Source organism: Anser cygnoides, unplaced genomic scaffold (assembly GCF_040182565.1).
Source record: "Anser cygnoides isolate HZ-2024a breed goose unplaced genomic scaffold, Taihu_goose_T2T_genome scaffold_52_1, whole genome shotgun sequence".
In the NCBI taxonomy this organism is placed as follows: Eukaryota; Metazoa; Chordata; class Aves; order Anseriformes; family Anatidae; genus Anser; species Anser cygnoides.
In genome coordinates this window covers 252593-279795 of record NW_027103075.1, presented here as the reverse complement: position 1 = coordinate 279795, position 27203 = coordinate 252593, and the positions used below count along the sequence as shown (strand labels likewise).

Here is a 27203-nt window from a genome sequence, read left to right as displayed (position 1 = left end):
CCGGCCTCCCAGTCCCGCACCCCCCCCCGCCCCTCCCAGTGCTCCCAGTATGGCCCAGTCCCCCCAGGGCTCGGGTTTTGGGGGGGGAGGGGGCAAATCCTATAGGGTCTGGGGGTTCCCCTATAGGGTTTGGCGGGTCCCCTATAGGATTTAGGGTCCCCTATAGGATTCTGGGGGGGTTCCCCTGTAGGGTTTGGGGTCCCCTATAGATTGGGGGGGCGACCCTATAGCTTTTGCGGGGGCCCCTATAGGATTTTGGGGGGGGGGGGGGCCTATAGGATTTGGGCTCACCTATAGGACTGGGGGGCTCCCCTATAGGATTTGGGCGTTAGCCTATAGGATTTGGGGGGGCAACCCTATAGGATTTGGGCTCACCTATAGGATTGGGGGGGCTCCCCTATAGGATTTGGGGGGTCCCCTATAGGATTTAGGATCACCTATAGGATTTGGGGGGGCTTTCCTATAGGGTTTGGGGTCCCTATGGGTTTTTGGGGGGCCCCTATAGGATTTGGGCATTACCCTATAGGTTTGGGGGGTCCCCTATAGGATTTGGGGGGGCGACCCTATAGGATTTGGGGTCCTCTATAGGGTTTGGGGGGGCTTCCTTATAGGGTTTGGGGTCACCTATAGGATTTGGGGGGGGCTTCCCTATAGGGTTTGGGGTCACCTATAGGGTTTGGGGGGTCTCGTATAGGATTTGGGGTCCCCTACATGATTCTGGAGGGTTCCCCTATAGGATTTGGGGGGGCTACCCTATAGGATTTGGGCATTACCCTAGAGGGTTTGGGGTGCCCTATAGGATTTGGGGGGGTCCTGTATAGGATTTAGGGTCCCCTATAGGATTGGGGGGGGGGGGGTACCCTATAGGGTTTGGGGTTCCCTATAGGACTGGGGGGGCGACCCTATAGGATTTGGGGTCCCCTATAGGATTTGGGGGGTCCCCTATAGGATTTAGGGTCACCTATAGGATTGGGGGGGCTCCCCTATAGGATTTGGGGTCCCCTATAGGGTTTGGGGGGGCTCCCCTATAGGATTTGGGTGTTATTCTGTAGGATTTGGGGTCCCCTATAGGATTGCGGGGGTCTCGTATAGGATTTGGGGTCCCCTATATGATTCTGGAGGGTTCCCCCATAGGATTTGGGGGGGCTACCCTATAGGATTTGGGCGTTACCTTAGAGGGTTTGGGGTCCCCTATAGGATTTGGGGGGTCCTGTATAGGATTTAGGGTCCCCTATAGGATTGGGGGGGGTACCCTATAGGGTTTGGGGTTCCCTATAGGATTGGTGGGGCGACCCTATAGGATTTGGGGTCCCCTATAGGATTTAGGGCCACCTATAGGATTTGGGGGGGCTTCCCTATAGGGTTTGGGGTCCCCTATAGATTGGGGGGTCCCCTATAGAATTTGGTATTCTCCTATGAGATTTTAAGGGTTACTCTATAGGATTTGGGGTCCCTATAGTTTTTTTGGGGGGGGGGTCCCATATAGGATTTCGGGTCCCCTATAGATTGGGGGGGCTACCCTATAGGTTTTGGGTGTTACCCTATAGGATTTGGGGTCCCTATAGGGTTTGGGGGCTCCCATATAGGATTTAGGATCATCTATAGGTTTTGTGGGAGTTCCCCTATAGGATTTGGGGCCCCTATAGATTTTGAGGGGGGTCCCTATAGGATTTGGGGGTTACCCCATAGAATTTGGGGTCCCTATAGGTTTGGGGAGGGTCCCTATAGTTTTTTTTTGGGGGGGGTCTTTATAGGTTTTGAGGGGGTCCCCTATAGGATTGGGGGGGGGTTACCCTATAGGATTTGCGGTCCCTATAGGTATTTTGGGAGGTCCCTATAGGTTTTGGGGCAGTTCCCCTATAGGATTTGGGGTCCCCTATAGGTTTTGGGAGGGTTCCCTATAGGATTCGGGGGGTCACGCACAGCATTTTTGGTCCCTATAGGTTTGGGGGGGGGGTCTTTATAGGATTCTGGGGGGTTCCCCTATAGGATTTGGGGTTTCCCTATAGGATTGGGGGGGTTCCCTATAGGATTTGGGGTCCCTATATTTTTTTTTTGGCGAGTCCCTATAGGTTTTTGGGGGGGTGCTCCTAGGTTTGGGGGTTCCCCTATAGGATTTGGGGTCTCATATAGATTTTGAGGGGGGTCCCTATAGGATTTGGGGGTTACCCTATAGGATTTGGGGGGGTCCCCTATAGGATTTCAGGTCCCCTATGGGATTGGGATGTTTCCCCAATAGGATTTGGGGGTTACCCTATAGGATTTGGGGGTCCCTATAGGTCTGGGGGGGTCCCTATAGGTTTTGGGCCAATTATCCTATAGGGTTTGGGGGGGGGTTCCTATAGTTTTTTGGGGGGCTCTTAATAGTTTCTTGGGGATTCCCCTATAGGATTTGGGGGGTTACCCTATAGGATTTGGGGTCCCTGTAGGTTTGGGGCATGTTCCCTTATAGGGTTTGGGGTTTCCCTATAAGATTTTAGGGCTTACCCTATAGGATTTGGGGTCCATATGGGTTTTTGGGGGTCCCTATAGGTTTTTTGGGAGATTCCCCTATAGGGTTTGGGGTCCCCTATAGGATTTGGAGGGGTTCCCCTATAGGATTTGGGGTCCACATAGGTATTTTGGGGGGTCCTTACAGGTTTGGGGGGGTTAGCCTATAGGATTTGGGGTCTCTGGTAGGATTTGGTGTCCCTATAGAATTTGGGGGGGGTCCCTATAGGTTTTTGGGGGGGGTCCCTATAGATTTTGGGCGGTTCCTTATAGATCTTGGGGTGGTCTTTGTACGTTTTTTTTTGGGGTCTTTATAGAATTTGGAGCGTCCTTTATAGGATTTGGGGTGTCCCTTATAGGATTTGGGATCCCTATAGGTTTTGGGGGGGGGATCCTTATAGGATTGGGGGGTCCCTATAGATTTCGGGGGGGGGTTATAGGATTTGGGGGGGGGGTCCTTTATAGGGTTGGGGGCATCCCTTATAGGATTTGGGGTCCCTATAGATTTTGGGGGGGGTCACTATAGATTTTTGGGGGGTTCCTATAGATTTGGGGGGGGTCCTATAGATTTGGGGTGGGGTTTATAGGATTTGGGGCATCCCTTATAGGACTTGGGGTGTCCCTTATAGGATTTGGGGTGTCCCTTATAGGAATTGGGGTGTCCCTTATAGGATTTGGGGTCCGTATAGGTTTGGGGGGGGGTCCTTATAGGATTGGGGGGTCCCTATAGATTTTGGAGGGGTTCCTATAGATTTGGGGGGGTCCCTATAGATTTTGGGGGGGCCTTTATAGGATTTGGGGCGTCCCTTATAGGATTTTGGGTGTCCCTTATAGGATTTGGGGTCCCTATAGATTTGGGGGGGGGGGGCTTATAGGATCGGGGGGTCCCTATAGATTTTGGGGGGGTTCCTATAGATTGGGGGGGGGGTTCCTATAGATTTGGGGGGGTTTATAGGATTTGGGGCGTCCCTTATAGGATTTTGGGTGTCCCTTATAGGATTGGGGGGTCCCTATAGATTTTGGGGGGGTCCTATAGATTTTTGGGGGGGTCCCTATAGATTTTGGGGGGGGGTTATAGGATTTGGGGCGTCCTTTATAGGATTTGGGGCGTCCTTTATAGGGTTTGGGGTGTCCCTTATAGGATTTGGGATCCCTATAGGTTTTGGGGGGTCCCTATAGATTTGGGGGGGGGGTTATAGGATTTGGGGCGTCCTTTATAGGATTTGGGGTGTCCCTTATAGGATTTGGGGTCCCTATACGTTTGGGGGGGGGTCCTTATAGGATTGGGGGGTTCCTATAGATTTGGGGGGGGTTCCTATAGATTTTTTGGTGGGTTCCTATAGATTTTGGGGGGGTCCCTATAGATTTGGGGGTGTCCTTTATAGGATTTTGGGTGTCCCTTATAGGATTTGGGGTGTCTCTTTTTGGATTTGGTGTCCCTATAGGTTTTGGGGGGGGATCCTTATAGGATTGGGGGGTCCCTATAGATTTTTGGGGGGGTCCCTATAGATTTTGGGGGGGCCTTTATAGGATTTGGGGCATCCTTTATAGGGTTTGGGGTGTCACTTATAGGATTTGGGGTCCCTATAGGTTTTGGGGGGGTCCCTATAGATTTTGGGGGGGGTTATAGGATTTGGGGCGTCCTTTATAGGATTTGGGGCGTCCCTTATAGGATTTGGGGTCCCTATAGGTTTTGGGGGGATCCTTATAGGATTGGGGGGTCCCTATAGATTTTGGGGGGGGTTCCTATAGATTTTTGGTGGGGTCCCTATAGATTTTGGTGGGGCCTTTATAGGATTTGGGGCATCCTTTATAGGGTTTGGGGTGTCCCTTATAGGATTTGGGGTCCCTATAGGTTTTGGGGGGGGTCCTTATAGGATTGGGGAGTCCCCTATAGATTTCAGGGGGGGTTATAGGATTTGGGGGGGGGTCCTTTATAGGGTTTGGGGCGTCCCTTATAGGATTTGGGGTCCCTATAGATTTTGGGGGCTTACTATAGATTTTGGGGGGGTCCCTATAGATTTGGGGGGGGGTATAGGATTTGGGGCGTCCTTTATAGGATTTGGGGCATCCCTTATAGGATTTGGGGTCCCTATAGGTTTTGGGGGGATCGTTATAGGATTGGGGGGTCCCTATAGATTTTGGGGGGGTTCCTATAGATTTTTGGGGGGGTCCCTATAGATTTTGGGGTGTCCCTTATAGGATTTGGGGTGTGCCTTATAGGATTTCGGGTGTCCCTTATAGGATTTGAGGTCTTTATAGGTTTTGGGGGGTCCGTATAGATTTGGGGGGGGTCCCTATAGATTTCAGGGTTTTTTTTTAGGATTTGGGGCGTCCTTTATAGGGTTTGGGGTCCCTATAGGTTTTGGGGGGGCCCTATAGATTTTTGGGGGGTTCCTATAGATTTTGGGGGGGTTCCTATAGATTTGGGTGTCCCTTATAGGATTTTGGGTGTCCCTTATAGGATTTTGGGTGTCCCTTATAGGATTTGGGGTCCCTATAGGTTTTGGGGGGGTCCCTATAGATTTTTGGGGGGTTCCTATAGATTTTGGGGGGGGTCCCTATAGATTTCGGGGGGGGGTTATAGGATTTGGGGCGTCTTTTATAGGATTTTGGGTGTCCCTTATAGGATTTGGGGTCCCTATAGGTTTTGGGGGGATCCTTATAGGATTGGGGGGTCCCTATAGATTTTGGGGGGGTTCCTATAGATTTTTGGTGGGGTCCCTATAGATTTTGGGGGGGCCTTTATAGGATTTGGGGCATCCTTTATAGGGTTTGGGGTGTCCCTTATAGGATTTGGGGTCCCTATAGGTTTTGGGGGGGGTCCTTATAGGATTGGGGAGTCCCCTATAGATTTCAGGGGGGGTTATAGGATTTGGGGGGGGGTCCTTTATAGGGTTTGGGGCGTCCCTTATAGGATTTGGGGTCCCTATAGATTTTGGGGGCTTACTATAGATTTTGGGGGGGTTCCTATAGATTTTGGGGGGGGTCCCTATAGATTTGGGGGGGGGGGTTATAGGATTTGGGGTGTCCTTTATAGGATTTGGAGTGTTCCTTATAGGATTTGGGGTCCCTATAGGTTTTGGGGGGGTCCTTATGGGATTGGGGGGTTCCTATAGATTTTGGGGGGGGTCCCTATAGATTTTGGGGTGTCCCTTATAGGATTTGGGGTGTGCCTTATAGGATTTCGGGTGTTCCTTATAGGATTTGAGGTCCCTATAGGTTTTGGGGGGTCCCTATAGATTTGGGGGGGGGTCCCTATAGATTTCAGGGGGGTTTTTTAGGATTTGGGGCGTCCTTTATTATAGGGTTTGGGGCGTCCCTTATAGGATTCGGTGTCCCTCACCCCTCGGGGCGCCCCCGCGATGCCGGGGGGCGGCCCTATAGGATCGGGGGGGGGGTGCCCTATGTATTTTAGGGGGGGCCTCACCCCACCCCCCCTTATAGTTAAATCTGGGGGGGGGACCCCAAAAATTTATAGGGCCGCCCTCCTCACCCCCTTTCTTTTTCCCCTACGGGCCCTATAGGATCGGGGGGGGGGTCCCCTATATATTTTAGGGGGGCCTCACCCCGCCCCCTCTATATTTAAACGGGGGGGGGGACCCCAAAAATTTATAGGGCCGCCCTCCTCACCCCGTTTCTTTTTCCCCTACAGGCCCGGACCCCAAAAGCCGCCGTCCGTCCGTCGCCCCCCCCGAAATCTCCTCGTGCTTGGGGGGGGGGGGGGGGGAGGATCCGAGACCCTATAGAAAAAAGGGGGTGGGGGGGGGGGGGGGGACACCCCGAAGATGGCCGACCCCATCATGGACCTCTTCGACGACCCCAATCTTTTCGGGCTCGACCCCCTGGGCGACGACGCCCGCGACCCTATAGAGGAGGCTTTGGGGTTGGGCCCCCCCCCGGCCCCCCAAAACGACCCCGCGCCCCCCCCGCCGCCCCCGCAGCCCCCCCAAAACGAAGCCCCCACCCCACAACCCCCCCCCCCGCAACCCCAAAACCCCGAGGTGCTGAGCCAGGGCAACCCCTTTATGGGGGTGTCGGCCGCCCCCGCCCCAAAAATCGTCATCCTAAAAGCGCCCCCCCCCCCCCCCAAAATTCCCCTATAAGCCCCGGGGGGGTCAACGGGGGCAAAATCACCTTGGCCAAAGTCCTCCCCGCCCCCCCCGTAAGGCCCGGGGGGGCCGGCGGCCCTATAGGGGCGGTAACGGGGCCGGGGGGGGTTATAGGGTCGGGGGGGGCGGTTATAGGGTCCGGGGGGGGCGGGGGGGGCCGCCCCCCCGTCAAGCAGTTGGTGCTGCAGCCCCTAAAAGCCGGGGCGGGCGGGGGGGCGCCCCTAAAACCGGCCGTCACGCTCACCTCGGCGCCGGGGCAGGTGAGGGGGGGGTTACGGGGTTTTTTTTGGGGTTTTGGGGGGGTTTGGGGGGTTATGGGGTTGGGGGATTTGGGGCATTTGGGTGGGGGCTTCGGGGTCTTTGGGTTGGGGTTTTGGGGTCATTGGGGGATTTGGGGCCTTGGGGTTTTGGGGTCTTTGGGGTCTTGGGGTTGGGGGTCTTCAGATTTGGGTCTTCGGGTTGGGGTCTTCGGTTTAGGGTCATTGGGGTTTTGGGGGTCTTTGGGTTGGGGTCTTCGGGGTCATTGGGGGATTTGGGGCCTTGGGGTTTTGGGGTCTTTGGGGTCTTGGGGTTGGGGGTCTTCAGATTTGGGTCTTCGGGTTGGGGTCTTCGGTTTAGGGTCATTGGGGTTTTGGGGGTCTTTGGGTTGGGGTCTTCGGGGTCATTGGGGGATTTGGGGCCTTGGGGTCTTGGGGTTGGGGGTCTTCAGATTTGGGTCTTCGGGTTGGGGTCTTCGGTTTAGGGTCATTGGGGTTTTGGGGGTCTTTGGGTTGGGGTCTTCGGGGTCATTGGGGGATTTGGGGTCTGGGGATTGGGGTCTTTGGGGTCTTGGGGTTGGGGGTCTTCAGATTTGGGTCTTCGGGTTGGGGTCTTCGGTTTAGGGTCATTGGGGTTTTGGGGGTCTTTGGGTTGGGGTCTTCGGGGTCATTGGGGGATTTGGGGCCTTGGGGTTTTGGGGTCTTTGGGGTCTTGGGGTTGGGGGTCTTCAGATTTGGGTCTTCGGGTTGGGGTCTTCGGTTTAGGGTCATTGGGGTTTTGGGGGTCTTTGGGTTGGGGTCTTCGGGGTCTTTGGGGGATTTGGGGCCTTGGGGTTTTGGGGTCTTTGGGGTCTTGGGGTTGGGGGTCTTCAGATTTGGGTCTTCGGGTTGGGGTCTTCGGTTTAGGGTCATTGGGGTTTTGGGGGTCTTTGGGTTGGGGTCTTCGGGGTCATTGGGGGATTTGGGGCCTTGGGGTTTTGGGGTCTTTGGGGTCTTGGGGTTGGGGGTCTTCAGATTTGGGTCTTCGGGTTGGGGTCTTCGGTTTAGGGTCATTGGGGTTTTGGGGGTCTTTGGGTTGGGGTCTTCGGGGTCATTGGGGGATTTGGGGCCTTGGGGTTTTGGGGTCTTTGGGGTCTTGGGGTTGGGGGTCTTCAGATTTGGGTCTTCGGGTTGGGGTCTTCGGTTTAGGGTCATTGGGGTTTTGGGGGTCTTTGGGTTGGGGTCTTCGGGGTCATTGGGGGATTTGGGGCCTTGGGGTTTTGGGGTCTTTGGGGTCTTGGGGTTGGGGGTCTTCAGATTTGGGTCTTCGGGTTGGGGTCTTCGGTTTAGGGTCATTGGGGTTTTGGGGGTCTTTGGGTTGGGGTTTTGGGGTCTTTGGGGGATTTGGGGCCTTGGGGTTTTGGGGTCTTTGGGGTCTTGGGGTTGGGGGTCTTCAGATTTGGGTCTTCGGGTTGGGGTCTTCGGTTTAGGGTCATTGGGGTTTTGGGGGTCTTTGGGTTGGGGTCTTCGGGGTCATTGGGGGATTTGGGGCCTTGGGGTTTTGGGGTCTTTGGGGTCTTGGGGTTGGGGGTCTTCAGATTTGGGTCTTCGGGTTGGGGTCTTCGGTTTAGGGTCATTGGGGTTTTGGGGGTCTTTGGGTTGGGGTCTTCGGGGTCTTCGGCTTGGGGTCTTTGGGGTTTCGGGGTTGGGGTTTTTGGGGTCACTGGGTTCGGGGTCGTTGGGTCGGGGTCTTCGGGTTGGGGTCTTTGGGGGTGTTGGGGTCATTGGGGTCGGGGTTTTTGGGTTGGGGTCTTCGGGGTCTCCAGGGTTGGGTTTTGGGGTCTCCGGGGTTGGGTTTTGGGGTCTCCAGGCTCGTTTTTTGGGGGGTCTTCAGGGTTGGGTTTTGGGGTCTCCGGGGTTGTTTTTTTTGGGGTCTTTGGGGGTTTGGCTGTTTTGGGGTCTCCATTTTGGGTGTTTTTGGGTTCTCTGGGCTTGTTTTTTTTGGGTTCTCTGGGGCTGGTTTTGGGGTCTTCAGGGTTGGGTTTTGGGGTCTCCGGGGTTTTTTTTTTTGGGGTTTTTGGGGTTTGGATGTTTTGGGGTGTCCGCATATGGGTGTTTTTGGGGGTCTCCGGGCTCGTTTTTTTGGGGGTCTTTGGGGTTGGGTTTCGGGGTCCCTGGGGCTGGGCGTTTTGGGGTCTTTGGGGTTGGGTTTTGGGGTCTCCGGGGTTGGGTTTTGGGGTCTTTGGGGTTGGGTTTTGGGGTCTCCGGGTTTGGGTTTTGGGGTCTCCGGGGTTGTTTTTTTTGGGGGTCTTTGGGGTTTGGATGTTTTGGGGTCTCCGGGGTTGGGTTTTGGGGTCTTTGGGGTTGGGTTTTGGGGTCTCCGGGGTTTTTTTTTGGGGGGTTCTTTGGGTTTGGGTTTTGGGGTCTCCAGGGTTGGGTTTTGGGGTCTCCGGGGTTGTTTTTTTGGGGGTCTTTGGGGTTTGGCTGTTTTGGGGTCTCCACATTTGGGTGTTTTTGTGTTCTCCAGGCTCGTTTTTTTGGGGGTCTCCAGGGTTGGGTTTTGGGGTCTTCCGGGTTGGGTTTTGGGGTCTCCAGGGTTGTTTTTTTGGGGGTCTTTGGGGTTTGGATGTTTTGGGGTCTCCGCATATGGGTGTTTTTGGGTTCTCCGGGCTCGTTTTTTTTGGGTTCTTTGGGTTTGGGTTTTGGGGTCTCCGGGGTTGGGTTTTGGGGTCTCTGGGCTTGTTTTTTTTGGGGTCTCCAGGATTATTTCTTTTGGGGTCTTCCGGGTTGGGTTTTGGGGTCTCCGCGGTTGTTTTTTTGGGGGTCTCTGGGGTTTGGCTGTTTTGGGGTCTCTGCATTTGGGTGTTTTTGGGTTCTCCGGGCTCGTTTTTTGGGGGTCTTCAGGGTTGGGTTTTGGGGTCTCCGGGGTTGGGTTTTGGGGTCTCCGGGGTTGTTTTTTTTGGGGTCTTTGGGGTTTGGATGTTTTGGGGTGTCCGCATTTGGGTGTTTTTGGGTTCTCCGGGCTCGTTTTTTTGGGGGTCTCCGGGGTTGGGTTTTGGGTTCTTTGGGGTTGGGTTTTGGGGTCTCCAGGATTATTTCTTTTGGGGTCTTCCGGGTTGGGTTTTGGGGTCTCCGGGGTTGTTTTTTTTGGGGTCTTTGGGGTTTGGATGTTTTGGGGTCTCCGCATTTGGGTGTTTTTGGGTTCTCCGGGCTTGTTTTTTTTGGGTTCTCCGGGCTCGTTTTTTTGGGGTTCTTTGGGTTTGGGTTTTGGGGTCTCTGGGGTTGTTTTTTTGGGGTTTTTGGGGTTTGGCTGTTTCGGGGTCTCCACATTTGGGTGTTTTTGGGTTCTCGGGGCTCGTTTTTTTGGCGGTCTCCGGGGTTTGGAAGTTTTTGGGTCTTTGGCTTTGTTTTTTTCGGGCTCTCTGGCGTATTTCTCCCCCCCTAAACCCCCCCGCGCCCCGAAATATCTTGCAGGGCGAATCGAAACGCATCACCCTGGTCCTCCAACAACCCCCCGCGGCTGGGGGCGGCTCGGCGGCGCCCCCCCAGGGCCAACGCCACCTGGTCCTCGGTAGCCTCCCCGGCAAGATCGTCCTGCAGGGCAACCAGCTGGCCGCCCTGGGCCAGTCCAAGGGGGCACCGGGGCAACCGGCCAAGGTGGTCACCATCCAGCTGCAGGTCCAGCAGCCCCCCGGGACCCCCGGGCAAGGCGGGGGGGGTGCCGCGACCCCCCCCAAAATCCAGCTCCTCCAGCAGCCCCCCAACGCCGGCGGCGGGGCGGCCCCGGTGGCGGTGGTGCCGCAGGTGGTGGGGGGCGCGGGGCAGCGCCTGACGGTGCCGCTCAAGGTGGTGCTGCAGCCGCAGGTGGGTTCGGGGCGGGGGGGGTTTTGGGGGGAAACGAGGGGGTTTGGGGGGGCGGGGGGGGAGGGGAGGGGGTTGGGGGGGGTTGGGGGCGGGGAGAGGGGGTTTTGGGGGGTTTTGGGGCGGGAGGAGGGGGTTTGGGGGGGTTTTGGGGCAGGAGGAGGGAGTTTGGGGTTGGTTTTGGGTGAGAAAAAGTTTTGGGGTGGGAGGAGGGGGCTTGGGGGAGGGGAGCATCGTTGGGTGGTTTTGGGGTGGGACAGGCTTCGTTGGGTTGTTTTGGGGTGAAATAAGGGGTTTTGGGGGTTTTGGGGTGGGAGGAAGGGTTTTGGGGGGACTTTGGGGTTAGAGGAGGGGGTTTGGATTGGTTTTGGGGAAGAAGAGCGGTGTTGGGTGGGATGGGCATCGTTGGGTGGTTTGGGGGGGGTGAAATAAGGGGTTTTGGGGTGGGGGGAGGGGTTTGGGGTTGTTTTGGGGTGCGATGAACATCGTTGGGTGGTTTTGGGGTGGAGATGAGCACATTTGGGTTGGTTTTGGGTAGAGATGAGCGCATTTGGGTTGGTTTTGGGTAGAGATGAGCGCATTTGGGTTGGTTTTGGGTAGAAATGAGCGCATTTGGGTTGGTTTTGGGTAGAGATGAGCGCATTTGGGTTGGTTTTGGGTAGAGATGAGCGCATTTGGGTTGGTTTTGGGTAGAGATGAGCGCATTTGGGTTGGTTTTGGGTAGAAATGAGCGCATTTGGGTTGGTTTTGGGTAGAAATGAGCGCATTTGGGCTGGTTCTGGGGATGGAGATGAGCGGAATTAAGTTGGTTTTGGGTGAAGAAGAGCACATTTGGGTTGGTTTTGGGTAGGATAAATGCCGTTGGGTTGATTTTGGGGTGGAGAAGAGCACATTTGGGTTGTTTTTGGGTAGAGATGAGCACATTTGGGTTGGTTTTGGGTAGAAATGAGCACATTTGGGTTGTTTTTGGGTAGAGATGAGCACATTTGGGCTGGTTTTGGGTAGAAATGAGCGCATTTGGGTTAGTTTTGGGTAGAAATGAGCGCATTTGGGTTGATTTTGAGTAGGATAAATGCTGATGGGTTGTTTTTGAGTGGAGATGAGCACAGTTAAGTTGGTTTTGGGTAGAGAAGAGTACATTTGGGTTGTTTTTGGGTAGAAATGAGCATATTTGCATTGGTTTTGTGTGGGATAAATGCCATTGGGTTGGTTTTGGGGTGGAGAAGAGCGCATTTGGGTTGTCCTCCACGGAGAACCTATCACACCGGAGAGGCCCCTCCATTTTGGGATTGTCTCCCCCCCCCCCCCCCGCAGGCGGGCTCGTCGCAGGGCGGCTCGGCGGGCTTGTCGGTGGTCAAAGTCCTCAGCAGCACTGAGGTGGCCGCCCTGGCCGGCCCCCCCGGCTCGCGGGGCGCCTCGGAGGAGAGCCGCAAGCTGGAGCACCAGAAGAAGCAGGAGAAAGCCAACCGCATCGTGGCCGAGGCCATCGCCCGCGCCCGCGCCCGGGGCGAGCAGAACATCCCCCGGGTCCTCAACGAGGACGAGCTGCCCAGCGTCCGGCCCGAGGAGGAGGGCGAGCGCAAGCGGCGGCGGAAAGGGGCCGGCGAGCGCGGCGGTCCCAAGGAGGAGCGACCCCGCAAGGGCAAGGGGCAGGGGGGCTCCGGCAAGAGCAAGGGGCGCAGCAAACCCAGGTGAGGACGGGGTGGGCCTTTGTAGCCAAACGGTGGCCACCGTTGTCCTTTGTGACCATCGTTGGTCTTCGTGGTGGCCATCGTTGAGCCTTTGTGGCCATCGTTGGTATTTGTGGTGGCCATCATTGAGCCTTTGTGGCCAACGTGGGTCTTCATGGTGGCCATCGTTCAGCTTTTGTGGCCATCATTGGTCTTCATGGTGGTCATCGTTGAGCCTTTGTGGCCAACATGGGTCTTCGTGGTGGCCATCGTTGAGCCTTTGTGGCCAATGTGGGTCTTCGTGGTGGCCATTGTTGACCTTTGTGGCCAGCATGGGTCTTCGTGGTGGCCATCGTTGAGCCTTTGTGGCCAGCATGGGTCTTCGTGGTGGCCATCGTTGAGCCTTTGTGGCCATCGTTGGTCTTCATGGTGGCCATTGTTGACCTTTGTAGCCAACGTTGGTCATCGTTGAGGCCATCGTTGAGCCTTTGTGGCCAACGTGGGTCTTCGTGGTGGCCATCATTGAGCCTTTGTGGCCAACGTGGGTCTTCATGGTGGCCATTGTTGACCTTTGTGGCCAAAGTTGACCATCGTTGAGGCCATCGATGAGCCTTTGTGGCCAACATTGGTCTTTGTAGTGGCCATTGTTGAGCCTTGTGGCCATCGTTGGTCTTCATGGTGGCCATCGTTGGCCATCGTTGACGCCATCATTGAGCCTTGTGGCCATCGTTGGTCTTCGTGGTGGCCATCGTTGACCTTTGTAGCCAACGTTGGTCATCATTGAGACCATTGTTGAGCCTTTGTGGCCATCGTTGGTCTTTGTGGTGGCCATCGTTGAGCCTTTGTGGCCAATGTGGGTCTTCGTGGTGGCCATCGTTGACCTTTGTGGCCAACACTGACCCTTGCCATGTCCATTATTGACCCTTGAGGCCAACGTTGGTCTTCGTGGTGGCCATCGTTGACCCTGGTGGCCATCGTTGACCTTCGTCATGTCCATTTTTGATCTTTTTGGCCAACGTTGACCTTTGTCATGTCCATCGTTGACTCTGATGGCCACCGTTGGCCTTCATCATGTCCATCGTTGACCCTCATGGCCAACATTGACCATCATCATGTCCATCGTTGACCTTCATGGCCAATTTTGGTCTTCATCATGTCCATCATTGACCTTTTTGGCCAACGTTGACCTTTGTTATGTCCATCGTTGACTCTAATGGCCGCCGTTGGCCTTCATCATGTCCATCGTTGACCCTCATGGCCAACATTGACCATCATCATGTCCATCGTTGACCTTCATGGCCAACTTTGGTCTTCATCATGTCCGTCATTGACCTTTTTGGCCAACGTTGACCTTTGTCATGTCCATTGTTGACCTTCATGGCCAACTTTGGTCTTCATCATGTCCATCGTTGACCCTCATGGCCAACATTGACCTTCATCGTTGACTCCAACGTCGGTTCTGTTGCACCCACCATCGGCGTTTTTGGCCCCTAAACCAAATTTTGGCCTCGTTGACCCCAAATTTTGGCCTCGTTGACCCCAAATTTTGGCTTCTTTGACCCCAACCTTTGGGCCTCGTTGTCCCCAACCCTCGTCCCACCACCCCTCGCCGCCGTTGCCCCCAACCCTTGGTTCTCATCGTCAACCTCCCCGCGTTTTGCCCCGACCTCCTCCCCGTTGCCCCAATTCCTGGCCTTTTTGCCCCAAATCTCCGCCCGTGGGGCCAACCCCGCGGGCGAGCCGCCTGTCCCCTGTCCTCCTAACCCCCCGCCCCGTGTCCCCCAGCACCATCACGCCGGTGGTGGGCAAGAAGCGGAAGCGCAACGCCTCCTCCGACAACTCCGACGCCGAGGTGATGCCGGCGCAGTCGCCGCGGGAGGAAGAGGAGACCAGCGTGCAGGTACGGAGATGAAGGCCACTGGGGGCCGGGGGGGGGTCTCCACGGGGGCGCGGCCCCCCCTCACCGCCTCCTTCCTTCCCCGCAGAAGCGGCGCTCCAACCGGCAGGTGAAGCGCAAGAAGTACACCGAGGACTTGGACATCAAGATCACCGACGACGAGGAGGACGAGGAGCTGGACGTGACGGGGCCCGTGCGGCCCGAGCAGCCCCCGGCCCCGCAGCCCCCAGCCCCGGAACCGGAGCCCGAGGGCGAGACGTTGCCCTCCATGCAGTTTTTTGTGGTGCGGGGAGGGGTCTTCTCTTTTTAAACCCCCCCCCCCCCGGGTTTTGGGGGGTGGGGGGGGGGGTCTTCGCGTCCCGTTTTTAGCTCCGCCTTCACCGCGGGCTTCATCGTTTCGTCTCCGTTTGCTCCTCCTCCTCCTCCAGGAGAACCCCAGCGAGGAGGACGCGGCCATCGTGGACAAGGTCCTCTCCATGCGCGTGGTCAAGAAGGAGGTGAGGGACCCCCCGGGTGGGGGGGACCCCAAAAAAGGGCGGGGGGGGACGGCGTTTGGCCAACGTTGACGCCCCCGCCTTGCTCCCCGCAGCTCCCGTCGGGGCAGTTTACGGAATCCGAAGAGTTTTTCGTCAAATATAAGAATTAGTAAGTGGTCGGCCAAGAGGGAGGCTTGGGGCGGGGTTCGCCATCTTCTCAGACCCTTTTTTGGGGTCTTTTTATGGGGTTTTAGTCTTCTCGTAGACTTCTACAGCATTGGTGGGGGGAGAAACCCAACCGGGGGGCGCATAGATGAGCCCAACGTTCAACGGGGCGACCCGTTGACGTCTTGGGGTGCTTCTAGGACGCGACGACCCCCTTTAATAAGAGGCCGGGGGTTGAAATCGCGTTTTTTTGGCCCAAAATAGCTTCGCCGGAGGGTTGCCAGGGGATTTTTTTTTTGGTGGGTGCCGTGGGGGTGTCGACGCCGCGGATGTTTGGGGGTCCGGGTGATTTACTCGCGATTTACTCGGCGGTTTACTGTCCCGTGGTAGCTCCTACTTGCACTGCGAGTGGGCCACCATCGACCAGCTGGAGAAGGACAAGAGGATCCACCAGAAGCTGAAGCGCTTCAAGACGAAGATGACGCAGATGCGGCACTTCTTCCACGAGGTGCCCGGTTTTGGGGCCGGGGGGGGCGCTTTTGGGGGCTCGGGGATGAGTTTTTTTTTATAAAATCATAAAAAGGGGGATTCTCAGCTTTCAAGAGTTTTTTGGGGGGATTCTTTGCGTCTCACCACATCTTTTTTTTTCTAAAATAATAAGGGATCGGGAACAGAGGGGACGTTTTGGGGGCTCGGGGATGAGTTTTTTGGGGGATTCTAACCTCTCAAGAGGTTTTTTTTTTGGGGGATTCTCTTAAAGGGACGAATCCTTGCATCTCACCACCTTTTTCTTTTTAAAAATCATAAAAAAATAAAGGACGAGGAACCTTTCAACCCCGATTACGTGGAGGTGGACCGCATCCTGGACGAGTCGCACAGCGTCGACAAGGACAACGGGGAGGTGAGCGGGGAAGGAGGAACGGGGACGCGGCGGGCCCCCGACCCCGTAAACGACGTCCCCTGACGGCCCCGTCCTTTTGGGGTTCCTCCTCCTCCAGCCCGTGGTCTACTACCTGGTGAAGTGGTGCTCCCTGCCCTACGAGGACAGCACCTGGGAGCTGAAGGAGGACGTGGACGAGGGGAAAATCGGCGAGTTCAAGCGCATCCAGGCCCGGCACCCCGAGCTCAAGCGCCTGGTGAGAGCGGCCGCGTCTTCTCCTCGCCTCCCCACCGTGGCGGCAGCTCCGTCATCCCCTAATCTTTTAATTTTTCCCCCCCAAAAAACAAGCCCCGTCCCCAAGCCGGCTCCTGGAAGAAGCTGGAGCTGTCCCACGAGTACAAGAACCACAACCAGTTGCGGGAATATCAGCTGGAGGGGGTCAACTGGTTGCTCTTCAACTGGTACAACAGGCGAGTTAACGGGGCGGCGAGGGGGAAACGGGGTCGGGGCCCGACCCCGTAGGGTTTCGGGCCGCCAACGGGCCACCAACCCGGCGTCCCCGGTGCCACCCCGCAGGCAGAACTGCATCCTGGCCGACGAGATGGGGTTGGGCAAGACGATCCAGTCCATCGCCTTCCTGCAGGAGGTCTACAACGTGGGCATCCGCGGCCCCTTCCTGGTCATCGCGCCCCTCTCCACCATCACCAACTGGGAGCGGGAGTTCAACACCTGGACGGAGATGAACAGCATCGTCTACCACGGCAGCCTGGCCTCGCGGCAGATGATCCAGCAGTACGAGATGTACTGCAAGGACTCGCGGGTACGGGCGGCTTCGGGGTCTTCCGGAAGCTCCCGTGGTGGAAGGGAGGGCGAGGGTGACTCTTAGGTTCTCCAAAAACTCTTGGAGAACCTCCCAAAGGTGGTTTTTAGGTCTCCAGAAGCTCCTGGAGAACCTCCTGAAGGTGGAAGGAGGATGAGGGTGGCTTTGAGGTCCTCCTAAAGCTCTCGGAGAAGCTCCCGAGGGTGGTTTTTAGGTCCTCCAGAAGCTCCTGGAGAACCTCCTGGTGATAGAAGGAGGGCGAGGATGGCTTTGAGGTCCCTCAAAAGCCCCCGGAGAACTTCCTCATGGTAGAAGGAGGGCGAGAGTGGCTTTAGGTCTTCCAGAAAGCCCTGTGGAACCTCCTGAAGATGGTAGGAGGTCAAGGGTGGCTTTGAGGTCCTCCTAAAGCTCCCGGAGAACCTCCCGAGGGGGGTTTTTAGGTCCTCCAGAAGCTCCTGGAGAACCTCCTTGTGATAGAAGGAGGGCGAGGGTGGCTTTGACGTCCTCCTAAAGCTCCTGTAGAACCTCCCAAGGGCAGAAGGAGGTTGAGGGTGGTTTTGAGGTCCTCCAGAAGCCCCCGTAGAACCTCCTGAGGTGGCCTTTAGGTCCTCCAGAAGCTCCCGGAGACCTTCCTAAGGGTAGAAGTAGGGCGAGGGTGGCTTTGAGGTCCTCCAAAAGCTCCTGTAGAACCTCCTGAGGTGGCTTTTAGGTCCTCCAGAAGCTCCCGGAGACCTTCCTAAGGGTAGAAGGGGGGCAAGGGTGGCTTTGAGGTACTCCAAAAGCCCCTGTAGAACCTCCTGAGGTGGCTTTTAGGTCCTCCAGAAGCCCCAAGGGTGGTTTTGAGAACCCCCGGAGAACCTCCTGAGGTGGCTTTTAGGTCCTCCAGAAGCTCCTGGAGACCTTCCTAAGGGTAGAAGGAGGGTGAGGGTGGCTTTGAGGTCCTCCAAAAGCCCCCGGAGAACCTCCTGAGGGCGGAGGGAGGCTAAGGGTGGCTTTGAAGTCCTCCAAAAGCCCCCGGAGAACCTCCTGAGGTGGCCATTAGGTCCTCCAGAAGCTCCTGGAGACCTTCCTAAGGGTAGAAGGAGGGCGAGGGTGGCTTTGAGGTCCTCCAAAAGCCCCTGTAGAACCTCCTGAGGTGGCTTTTAGGTTCTCTAGAAGCTCCTGGAGATCTTCCTAAAGGTAAAAGGAGGGCGAGGGTGGCTTTGAGGTCCCCCAAAAGCCCCCTTAGAACCTCCTGAGGTGGCCTTTAGGTCCTCCAGAAGCTCCTGGAGACCTTCCTGAGGGTAGAAGGAGGACAAGGGTGGCTTTGAGGTCCTCCAGAAGCCCCCGTAGAACCTCCTGAGGGTGGAGGGAGGCCGAGGGTGGCTTTGAGGTCCTCCAAAAGCCCCCATAGAACCTCCTGAGGTGGCCTTTAGGTCCTCCAGAAGCTCCTGGAGACCTTCCTAAGGGTAGAAGGAGGGCGAGGGTGGCTTTGAAGTCCTCCCAAAGCCCCCGTAGAACCTCCTGAGGCCGGAGGGAGGCTGAGGGTGGCCTTGAGGTCCTCCAAAAGCCCCCGTAAAACCTACTGAGGTGGCCTTTAGGTCCTTCAGAAGCTCCTGGAGATCTTCCTAAGGGTAGAAGGAGGGCGAGGGTGGCTTTGAGGTCCTCCAAGAAGCCCCATTAGGACCTCCCGAGGATGAGGAGCCGCGGCTGGAGCCTTCCTCTTCCTCCCCCCCCCCCCCCCCCCCCCAGGGCCGCCTGATCCCCGGGGCCTACAAGTTTGACGCGCTGATCACCACCTTCGAGATGATCCTGTCCGACTGCCCCGAGCTGCGGGAGATCGAGTGGCGCTGCGTCATCATCGACGAGGCGCATCGCCTCAAGAACCGCAACTGCAAGCTCCTCGACAGCCTCAAGCACATGGACCTGGTGAGGGCCTGGAGAAGGCTTCCTTGCGGGGGGGGACGAGGAGACCTCCTCACCCCTCCTTGGGTCAGGTTTGGGTTCCCTGGAGGGCGTTGGAGGGGCTCTCGGTGGTGTCCGGAGGTGTTCGGGTCGGTGCCGTGCGGCGGGAGGTGGTTTTGGAGGTCTTTATGGGGTCTTGGTTGGGTTTGGAGGTGTTTGGGTTCATCCCACGTCCCTTGGGGATGGTCCTGAAGGTCCTTGTGGGGTCTTGGTTGGGTTTGGAGATGTTTGGGTTCATCCCATGTCCCTTGGGGATGGTTCTGAAGGAGTTTGTGGGGTCTTGGTTGGGTTTGGAGGTGTTTGGGTTCATCTCGTGGTCCTTGGGGGATGGTCCTGAAGGTGTTTTTGGGGTTTTTGGTTGAGTTTGGAGATGTTTGGGTTGACCTTGTGTCCCTTGGGGATGGTCCTGAAGGTGTTTGTGGGGTTTTGGTTGGGTTTGGAGATGTTTGGGTTCATCCTGTGTCCGTTGGGGATGGTCCTGAAGGTCCTTATGGGTCTTGGTTGAGTTTGGAGGTGTTTGGGTTCATCTCGTGGTCCTTGGGGGATGGTCCTGAAGGTGTTTGTGGGGTCTTGGTTGGGTTTGGAGGTGTTTGGGCTCATCTCACATCCCTTGGAGATGGTTCTGAAGGTGTTTTGGGGGTTTTTGGTTGAGTTTGGAGGTGTTTGGGTTGACCTTGTGTTCCTTGGGGATGGTCCTGAAGGTGTTTTGGGGGTTTTTGGTGGGGTTTGGAGATGTTTGGGTTCATTCTGTGTCCATTGGGGATGGTCCTGAAGGTCCTTATGGGGTCTTGGTTGGGTTTGGAGGTGTTTGGGTTCATCTCGTGGTCCTTGGGGGATGGTCCTGAAGGTGTTTTTGGGGTTTTTGGTTGAGTTTGGAGCTGTTTGGGTTGATCCCATGTCCCTTGGGGATGGTCCTGAAGGTCCTTATGGGGTCTTGGTTGGGTTTGGAAATGTTTGGGTTCATCTTGTGGTCCTTGGGGAATGGTCCTGAAGGTCCTTATGGGGTTTTGGTTGGGTTTGGAGATGTTTGGGTTGATCTCGTGGTCCTTGGGGATGGTCCTGAAGGAGTTTGTGGGCTTTTTGGTTGGGTTTGGAGACGTTTGGGCTCCGTCCACGTGTCCCGGCCGAGGACAGCCACACGGGGCCACCCCGGGACCTGGAGGGCCTCATCCTGCTCCCCCCCCTAACGCTCTGCCCCCCCCCCCCTTTGGACGGCAGGAGCACAAGGTCCTCCTGACGGGCACGCCGCTGCAGAACACGGTGGAGGAGCTCTTCAGCCTCCTGCACTTCCTGGAGCCCTCCCAGTTCCCGTCCGAGGCGGAATTCCTCAAGGACTTCGGTGACCTCAAGACGGAGGAGCAGGTGAGGAGGAAGAGGATGAGGAGGAGGAGGAGGAGGAGGAGGAGGAGGAGGAGGAGGAGGAGGAGGAGGAGGAGAGGACCCCGGTCCCTCACGTGGCCACCGGGGTCGGGTTCTACTCGTGGTGACTCTTCCTTCCCCCCTGCCTCTAGGTGCAAAAGCTCCAGGCCATCCTCAAACCCATGATGCTCCGCCGGCTGAAGGAGGACGTGGAGAAGAACCTGGCGCCCAAGCAGGAGACCATCATCGAGGTGGAGCTGACCAACATCCAGAAGAAATACTACCGGGCCATCCTGGAGAAGAACTTCTCCTTCCTCTCCAAGGGCGCCGGCCACACCAACATGCCCAACCTCCTCAACACCATGATGGAGCTGCGCAAGTGCTGCAACCACCCCTACCTCATCAACGGTGAGGGGCACGGCGGCGGCCTCCTCCTCCTCCTCTTCCCACCAAGTAGACATCTCGGGGGCCAAAAGGAGATGTTTTGGGGGGCAAACGCGCCCCGAGGGGTCCGCCAGAAGCTCAGGGTTGGGGTTCTCCTCCTCCTGGTGGGCGCGGAGAAGGTTCTCCAAGCCTTCCAGCTCGGCGGCGCTGCCCCCAGGCGGCGTTCGGTGGGGTTGAGGGGCGAGCGGCGCCCCGAAACGCCCCGCTGATGGTCCCGTCCCCCCCCCGACTCCCCCCCCCAGGCGCGGAGGAGAAGATCCTGGCCGAGTTCCGCGAGTCCTGCCACCACCACGTGCCCCACGACTTCCACCTCCAGGCCATGGTGCGCTCCGCCGGCAAGCTGGTGCTCATCGACAAGCTCCTCCCCAAGCTGAAGGCCGGCGGCCACAAGGTGCTCATCTTCTCCCAGATGGTGCGCTGCCTCGACATCTTGGAGGACTACCTCATCCAGAAGAGGTGAGATGGGGGCGCGGAGGGCGGCGGGGAGGGGGCACGGGGCCGCCCGGGGCCTCCCCCACCCCGACACGTGTTTTTTTGGGGCGTCGGCAGGTACCTGTACGAGCGGATCGACGGGCGGGTGCGGGGCAACCTGCGGCAAGCCGCCATCGACCGCTTCAGCAAGCCCGACTCGGATCGCTTCGTCTTCCTGCTGTGCACGCGGGCGGGGGGGCTGGGCATCAACCTGACCGCCGCCGACACCTGCATCATCTTCGACTCCGACTGGAACCCCCAAAACGACCTCCAGGTGAGCCCCCCCCGGGGGGGGGGGCTCCTCCCACCTCGCCGCCGCCCCCGCTTCGGCCGCGGGGTCTCGGGTTTTTGGGGGGCCCCGTTGAGTTTGAGTCGATGGGGTCTTGGGTTTTGGGGTCCTCTTGAGTTTGAGTCAACGGGGTCTTGGGTTTTGGAGCCCTGTTGAGTTTGAGTCAAGGGGGTCGTGGGTTTTGGGGTCCCGTTGAGTTTGAGTCAACTGGGTTTTGGGTTTTGGGGGCCCTGTTGGGTTTGAGTCGAGGGGGTCTTGGGTTTTGGGGTCCCGTTGAGTTTGAGTCAAGGGGATCTTGGGTTTTGGGGTCCTGTTGAGTTTGAGTCGAGGGGGTCTTGGGTTTCGGGGCCCCGTTGAGTTTGTCATGATGGGATTTGGGGTTTGGTGCCCCATTGAGTCAAACTCAACGGGGTTTGGGGTCCCATTGAGTTTGACCCAAAGGGATTTGGGTTTCGGGGCCCCGTTGAGTTTGAGTCGAGGGGGTCTTGGGTTTGGGGGGAGTTTGAGTCCGTTGAGTTTGACTCGAGGGGATTTGGGTTTTGGGGCCCCGTTGAGTTTGAGTCGAGGGGGTCTTGGGTTTGGGGGCCCCGTTGAGTTTGTCTTGATGGGATTTGGGGTTTGGTGCCCCATTGAGTCAAACTCAACGGGGTTTGGGGTCTCATGGAGTTTGACCCAAAGGGATTTGGGGTTTGGTGCCCCATTGAGTTTGAGTTGAGGGGGTCTTGGGTTTTGGGCCCCGTTGAGTTTGAGTCGAGGGGGTCTTGGGTTTGGGGGCCCCGTTGAGTTTGAGTCGACGGGGTTTGGGGTCTCATGGAGTTTGACCCAAAGGGATTTGGGTTTAGGGGCCCCGTTGAGTTTGAGTCAAGGGGATTTGGGGTTTGGGGTCCTGTTGAGTTTGAGTCGAGGGGGTCTTGGGTTTCGGGGCCCCGTTGAGTTTGTCTTGATGGGATTTGGGGTTTGGTGCCCCATTGAGTCAAACTCAACGGGGTTTGGGGTCTCATTGAGTTTGACTCATTGGGATTTGGGTTTTGGGGCCCCATTGAGTTTGTCTCAATGGGGTTTTGGGTTTGGCGTACCCTTGAGATTATCCCAATGGGGTCTTGGGTTTCGGGGCCCCGTTGAGTTTGAGTCAACGGGGTCTTGGGTTTTGGGGCCCCGTTGAGTTTGAGTCGACGGGGTCTTGGGGTTCGGGGCCCCGTTGAGTTTGAGTCAAGGGGATTTGGGGTTTGGGGTCCTGTTGAGTTTGAGTCAAGGGGGTCTTGGGTTTGGGGGCCCCGTTGAGTTTGAGATGAGCGGGTCTTGGGTTTTGCGGCCCCGTTGAGTTTGAGTCGAGGGGATTTGGGGTTTGGGGTCTTGTTGAGTTTGAGTCGATGGGGTCTTGGGTTTTGGGGGGCCCGTTGAGTTTGAGTCGAGGGGGTCTTGGGTTTCGGGGCCCCGTTGAGTTTGAGTCAAGGCGATTTGGGGTTTGGGGCCCCGTTGAGTTTGAGTCGAGGGGGTCTTGGGTTTTGGGCCCCATTGAGTTTGAGTCAAGGGGGTCTTGGGTTTCGGGGCCCCGTTGAGTTTGAGTTGACGGGGTCTTGGGTTTCGGGGCCCCGCTGAGTTTGTCTTGATGGGGTCTTGGGTTTCGGGGTCCCGTTGAGTTTGAGTCGAGGGGGTCTTGGGTTTCGGGGCCCCGCTGAGTTTGATCTTGATGGGATTTGGGGTTTGGTACCCCACTGAGTCAAACTCAACGGGATCTTGGGTTTGGAGCCCCCTTGGTTTGACCTTGATGGGATTTGGGGTTTGGGGCCCGGCTGAGTTTGACCCAATGGGATTTGGGGTTTGGTGTCCCGTTGAGTTTGACTCAATAGGGTCTTAGGTTTGATGCCCCATTGAGTTCATCTTGATGGGATCTTGGGTTGGGGGCCCCGTTGAGGTCACCTCAAAGAGGTTTGGGGTTCGGCGCCCCGTTGAGTTTGACTCAGTGGAATTTGGGGTTTGGCGCCCCGTTGAGTTCGACTCAACGGGATTTGGGGTTCGGCGCCCCGTTGAGTTTGACTCAATGGGATTTGGGGTTCAGCGCCCCGTTGAGTTTGACTCAACGGGATTTGGGGTTCAGCGCCCCGTTGAGTTTGAGTCAGCGGGATTTGGGGTTTGGACCCCGTTGAGTTTGAGTCAAGGGGATTTGGGGTTCGGCGCCCCGTTGAGTTCGACTCAACGGGATTTGGGGTTCGGCGCCCCGTTGAGTTTAAGTCAACGGGATTTGGGGTTTGGACCCCCTTGAGTTTGACCCAATGGGATTTGGGGTTTGGTGTCCTGTTGAGTCAAACTCAACGGGATCTTGGGTTTGGAGCCCCCTTGGTTTGACCTCGATGGGATTTGGGGTTCGGCGCCCCGTTTCGTTCGACTCAACGGGATTTGGGGTTCGGCGCCCCGTTGAGTTCGACTCAACGGGATTTGGGGTTTGGCACCCAGTTGAGTTTGAGTCAAGGGGATTTGGGGTTTGGACCCCGTTGAGTTTGACCCAAAGGGATTTGGGGTTTGGTGCCCTGTTGATGTCATCCCAAAGAGATTTGGGGTTCGGCGCCCCCTTGAGTTCGACCCAACGGGATTTGGGGTTCGCTGCCCCGAGGGGCTTTGGGGTTTGGGTGCCCCGCTGACCCCGCCTCGCCGCGCTTCCCCCCCCACCCCCCCCAGGCCCAGGCGCGGTGCCACCGCATCGGGCAGAGCAAGGCGGTGAAGGTGTACCGCCTCATCACGCGCAACTCCTACGAGCGGGAGATGTTCGACAAGGCCAGCCTCAAGCTGGGCCTCGACAAGGCCGTGCTGCAGTCCATGAGCGGCCGCGAGGGCAACATCGCGGGGGTAAGGGGGCCTTGGGGGGGGGATACGGGGGGTGGAGACCCCGTAAAAAGGAGTCCTGGGAGGGATACGGGGGGTGGAAACCCCGTAAAAAGGGGTCCTGGGGGGAAAACGGGGGGTGGAGACCCCATAAAAAGGGGTCCTGGGGGGGAAATTTGGGGTGGAGACCCCGTGGGAGGGGGTTCTGGGGGGGAAATGTGGGGTGGAGAACCCATGGGAGATGTTCTTCAAGGGGAATGAGGGGTGGAGAACCCATGGAAAGGGGTCCCTGGGGGGAAATGGGAGGTGGAGACCCCATAAAAAGGGGTCCTGGGGGGGAAATTTGGGGTGGAGACCCCGTGGAAGGGGTTCTTCAAGGAAAAATGTGGGGTGGAGAACCCATGGGAGATGTTCTTCAAGGGAAACGAGGGGTGAAGACCCCATGGAAGGGGTTTTTTGAGGAAAAATGTGGGGTGAAGACCCCATGGAAGGGGTTCTTCAAGGGAAATGGGTCTTGAAGACCCCATGGAAGGGGTTCTTCGAGGACAAATGTGGGGTAAAGAACCCATGGAAGATGTTCTTCAAGGGAAATGGGGTGTGAAGATGTCATGGAAGGGGTTCTTCAAAGAAATGGGTCTTGAAGACCCCATGGGAGGGGTTCTTCAAGGAAAAATGAGGGGTGGAGAACCCATGGAAGATGTTCTTCAAGGGAAACGAGGGGTGAAGACCCCATGGAAGGGGTTCTTCAAGGACAAATGTGGGGTGGAGAACCCATGGAAGATGTTCTTCAAGGGAAATGGGTCGTGAAGACCCCATGGGAGGGGTTCTTCGAGGATAAATGTGGGGTGGAGAACCCATGGGAGATGTTCTTCAAGGGGAATGTGGGGTGAAGACCCCATGGAAGGGGTTCTTCAAGGAAAAATGTGGGGTGGACACCCTATGGAAGGGGTTCTTCAAGGGGAATGTGGGGTGGAGACCCCATGGAAGATGTTCTTCAAGGAGAATGAGGGGTGAAGACTCCATGGAAGGGGTTCTTCGAGGAAAAATGTGGAGTGGAGACCCCGTGGAAGGGGTTCTTCAAAGAACAATGTGGGGTGGAGAACCCATGGGAGATGTTCTTCAAGGGGAATGAGGGGTGAAGACCCCATGGGAGGGGTTCTTGGAGGAAAAATGTGGGGTGGAGACCCCATGGAAAGGGGTCCTGGGGGGGCGCCCAGCGGCGTCTGTTTCCCAATCGCTCTCCTCCTCCTCCTCCTCCTCCTCCTCCTCCCTCGGCAGATCCAGCAGTTCTCCAAGAAGGAGATTGAGGACCTCCTGCGCAAGGGGGCCTACGCGGCCATCATGGAGGAGGACGACGAAGGCTCCAAGTTCTGCGAGGAGGACATCGACCAGATCCTGCTGCGCCGCACCACCACCATCACCATCGAGAGCGAGGGGAAGGGCTCCACCTTCGCCAAGGTAACCCTCCACCTTCTCCCGGGTCCCCTCCCCACCGCCCCGCGGTGGTGGGCGAGCACCTCCCCACCCCACCCCACCCACCCGTCGCCCTCCTCCAGGCGAGCTTCGTGGCGTCGGAAAACCGCAGCGACATCGCCTTGGACGACCCCAACTTCTGGCAGAAGTGGGCCAAGAAAGCCGACCTGGACCTGGACCTCCTCAACAGCAAGGTCGGGAGGAGGAGGAGGAGGAGGAGGAGAGGGCGGCGGGGGTGGGGGAGGACCCTGTCCCCCCCCCTCACCCTTCCCTGCTTCTCCTCCTCGCCCCAGAACAACCTGGTGATCGACACGCCGCGGGTGCGCAAGCAGACGCGGCACTTCAGCACCCTGCGCGACGACGACCTGGTGGAGTTCTCCGACCTGGAGAGCGAGGACGAGGAGAGGCCCCGCTCCCGGCGCCACGACCGCCACCACCACCACCACCACCACCACCACCACCCCCACCACCACCACCAGCAGCAGCAGCACGCCTTGCACCACCACGCCTACGGCCGCACCGACTGCTTCCGCGTGGAGAAGCACCTCCTGGTCTACGGGTGAGGAGCGGGGAGCGGGGACGTTGTCCCCTCCCACCCCGGGGGGACTTTTGGGGTTGGGGGAGGACGAGGTTCAGGTGGTTCGTGGTGGAAACCACGAGGAGGCGGTCGGAGGGAAGAGCGGGCCTCGGTTTTGGTTCGCCTCTGGTGGCAACCGCGGTTGATGTGGAGGAAAAACGCCTCCAACTCCTCGGTGGCAACCATGAGTAGAAGCTTGACGTAGAGAAAGACCATCTCCAACTCTATGGTGGCAACCATGAGTAGAAGCTTGATGTAGAGAAAAGCCACCTCCAACTCTTTGGTGTCAACCATGAGTAGAAGCTTGTAGAGAAAGACCATCTCCAACTCTTTGGTGGCACCCACGAGGAGATGGTTGACATAGAGAAAGACCCAACTCCAACTCTTTGGTGGCAACCACGAGTAGAAGCTTGATGTAGAGAAAAGCCACCTCCAACTCTCTGGTGGCAACCATGAGTAGAAGCTTGACGTAGAGAAAGACCAACTCCAACTCCTTGGTGGCAACCATGAGTAGAAGCTTGGCATAGAGAAAAACCATCTCAAGCTCTTCTGGCATCAACCATGAGGAGATGGTTGACGTAGACCAAACAATGGTTGCAACCACGAGTAGATGCTTGATGTAGAGGAAAGCCAACTCCAACTCTTTGGTGCCAACCATGAGTAGAAGCTTGACGTAGAGAAAGACCAACTCCAACTCTTTGGTGGCAACCATGCCTGACGTAGGGAAAAACCACCTCCAGCTCTTCTTGGTGGCAACCACGAGTAGAAGCTTGGAGTAGAGTAAACCAACTCTTACTATTGGTTCTTCTCTGGTTTCAACCACGAGTAGATGGTTGACGTAGAGAAAAACCATCTCGAGCTCTTCTCTGGTGGCAACCACGAGTAGATGCACAGTGGCCACGCCGTCTCCATCTCTCTGGTGGCAACCATGAGTAGAAGCTTGATGTAGAGAAAGACCAACTCCAACTTTCTGGTGTCAACCATGCCTGACATAGGGAAAAACCACCTCCAGCTCTTCTCTGGTGGCCACCACGAGTAGATGCTTGAAGAGTAGAGTAAACCAACTCTTATTTTTGGTTCTTCTCTGGTGTCAACCAAGAGTAGATGGTTGACGTAGAGAAAAACCATCGCGAGCTCTTCTCTGGTGGCAACCACGAGTAGAAGCTTGACGTAGAGAAAGACCAACTCCAACTTTCTGGTGTCAGCCATGCTTGACGTA

The 27203-nt window shown here is 57.0% G+C and overlaps 1 protein-coding gene across 1 annotated transcript in view; it reads left to right on the top strand.

Moving 5' to 3' along the window:
• Window positions 1-27203, top strand: part of LOC106029424 (chromodomain-helicase-DNA-binding protein 8-like) — a 53773-nt gene that overhangs the window by 5648 nt on the left and 20922 nt on the right. The window contains exons 2-22 of the mRNA XM_066989554.1: window positions 6146-6862; window positions 10313-10702; window positions 12014-12390; window positions 14155-14269; window positions 14355-14549; window positions 14695-14763; window positions 14856-14911; window positions 15298-15415; window positions 15725-15808; window positions 15906-16043; window positions 16136-16257; window positions 16364-16607; window positions 18339-18515; window positions 19770-19913; window positions 20063-20318; window positions 20597-20810; window positions 20904-21099; window positions 23791-23958; window positions 25213-25392; window positions 25491-25601; window positions 25701-25966. Of these exons, the coding sequence (XP_066845655.1) occupies window positions 6146-6862; window positions 10313-10702; window positions 12014-12390; window positions 14155-14269; window positions 14355-14549; window positions 14695-14763; window positions 14856-14911; window positions 15298-15415; window positions 15725-15808; window positions 15906-16043; window positions 16136-16257; window positions 16364-16607; window positions 18339-18515; window positions 19770-19913; window positions 20063-20318; window positions 20597-20810; window positions 20904-21099; window positions 23791-23958; window positions 25213-25392; window positions 25491-25601; window positions 25701-25966 (4337 nt within the window). The remainder of the gene's footprint in view (window positions 1-6145; window positions 6863-10312; window positions 10703-12013; window positions 12391-14154; window positions 14270-14354; window positions 14550-14694; window positions 14764-14855; window positions 14912-15297; window positions 15416-15724; window positions 15809-15905; window positions 16044-16135; window positions 16258-16363; window positions 16608-18338; window positions 18516-19769; window positions 19914-20062; window positions 20319-20596; window positions 20811-20903; window positions 21100-23790; window positions 23959-25212; window positions 25393-25490; window positions 25602-25700; window positions 25967-27203) is intronic.